At 38.4% G+C, this 1870-nt stretch overlaps 1 protein-coding gene across 1 annotated transcript; it reads left to right on the top strand.

The window, feature by feature from the left end:
* The first annotated feature begins 492 nt into the window (after positions 1–492).
* LOC143850233 (uncharacterized) lies at positions 493–936 on the top strand. Its single transcript, XM_077359499.1, has one exon. The coding sequence runs from the start codon at positions 493–495 to the stop codon at positions 934–936; it is 444 nt and encodes a 147-aa protein (XP_077215614.1).
* The last annotated feature ends 934 nt before the right edge of the window (positions 937–1870 follow it).

Raw genomic sequence — 1870 nt, forward strand, 5'->3', positions numbered from 1 at the left:
TCTCGGTGTATTATTGATTGCATGCGGGATTGATGGAAACAATGGGATATTTCCCTTGGAGTACGCTGTTGTTGAGAAAGAGAACATCCCGGCGTAGATTTGGTTTTTGTGCAAACTTCATGTGAGAATTCTTGCACTGGATCAGAGAATAGACATCACTTTTGTTTCAAATCGACAGAAAGGAATAATAAGAGCAGTTGATGAAGTGTTCCTTGAATCTTATCACAGCTTTTGCCTTAGACATATGCAAGAGAACTTGATGGAGCATTTTAAGGACGAATATGTGAATGACTTATTTTGGAAAGCAGCTACTATGTTGAGAAAAGATATTTTGTCGCTTGGCCATGGCCGATATCGAAGATAAAAATAAAAAGGCATATGAATGGATATGCAATATTATTAAGGAAGATTGGGCAAATCTCTTCTTCAAGGGGAAGAGATACAATATTATTACATCCAATGCATGTGAAGCTTCGAGTGCTGTTATGACGAATGCGAGTGAATATCCTATTGCCACCTTGGCAGAAGGCGGCTGAATCAGTTGAAAAATGTAGGCGCGACAGTAATTATTTGAAAGGTCCTTTGACCTCCTATGCCATTAAGATCATAAGTTCTGCCAGTGAGAAGGGAAGGAGGATGAATGTTCTTGCTCTCGATTCGCTTCTCTTTGAGGTCAAGTCGAAGTTTCACCAAGACAAAGTTGACTTAGGAGAGAGGACTTGTACATGCGGAGCATATCAAACTCTCGGGATACCATGTAGTCATGCTATGGCCGCCATTGGTTCTAGAAACGCCGATGCTTTTGATATGTATAAAGAAGTGATTGACACAACACTAGACAGGTTGCAGTGGCAACAACGTGCAGCTCGATTCCTGCCGATCGATCCGCCAAAATTTGAAAGAGAACCTGGAAGGGCAAAGAAATTGAGAAAATAAAGTGGGTAGACCTCTGTAGTACACCACAGATGTAATTGTGGTGAAATTGGACACAACAAACGAAGATGCTGGAACGATCCGATAAGTAGATCCCCGATAGTTAACACTATAACTTATTATCGTTTTAATCCAATATTGTAATACATTTTTATGGGTGATTGCCGGCCAGCAATAGTTGGGCAGCCCCGTTTTTCATATAAGATGATGCTTCCATGATTGAAGTTCCACATTATTTAGTGTAAATGAATAGTTTTGGTTATTAGCTTATTGTTGAACATATGTTTGGATAGTAGGTTGTTTTGTTTGAATATATGTTTACCCACATTATTTGTATTGCATTGTTGTGTATTGAAATATTTAGCCTAGCAAGCTGTAGTTGTATTATGAGGACCGGGTCCTCGAAATAGTATAAAAGTATCTATTGTTCATGTTACCACATAACATTTACCACATGTGTGAAGTAAATGATATGTGTGGAGGACTGAAATATGTGAGTGGTGTCGTAGTAGTTTGGATAATATGACCGGACTATATACTGGGGACTACAAACACAATACAACAAAACTTCTTTATCCCTCCATATTCGATCCACATCATTGTAGTCTAATAAATTAATTTTCAAAGTTGAATATAATTTTACTGTATCCTTCATGCTCAGCATGCTAGAACAAATAAGTTTAATAAGTTTAAATTGCCAAATTAACAAACTTATCCATCAAATCTCTTCATCGGTTACCTCTCCCCCATCAAGTCCTTGATCTTCCACCTCATATTCATCTTCTTCATCAGATTCCTCTTCCTCAACCAGCCCGTGTAGTTGCTCCTGTTCCCTTCTTTGAGCGAAAGCATGAACCAGTTGAGCCTGCATGATCATAGAGGAAGAAGGTAATATACATGCACTGATGGACTTAAGGAATGTAAAACCAGAAGTTTA

The sequence above is a fragment of the Tasmannia lanceolata genome, unplaced genomic scaffold (assembly GCF_043159265.1).
Source record: "Tasmannia lanceolata isolate RefF3 unplaced genomic scaffold, GAP_Taslan_0.1 ptg000018l, whole genome shotgun sequence".
NCBI classification, from domain to species: domain Eukaryota; kingdom Viridiplantae; phylum Streptophyta; class Magnoliopsida; order Canellales; family Winteraceae; genus Tasmannia; species Tasmannia lanceolata.

Coding starts and splice junctions, on each gene's coding strand:
- LOC143850233 (XM_077359499.1), top strand. CDS start 493: ATGCGAGTGAATATCCTATTGCCACCTTGGCAGAAGGCGGCTGAATCA.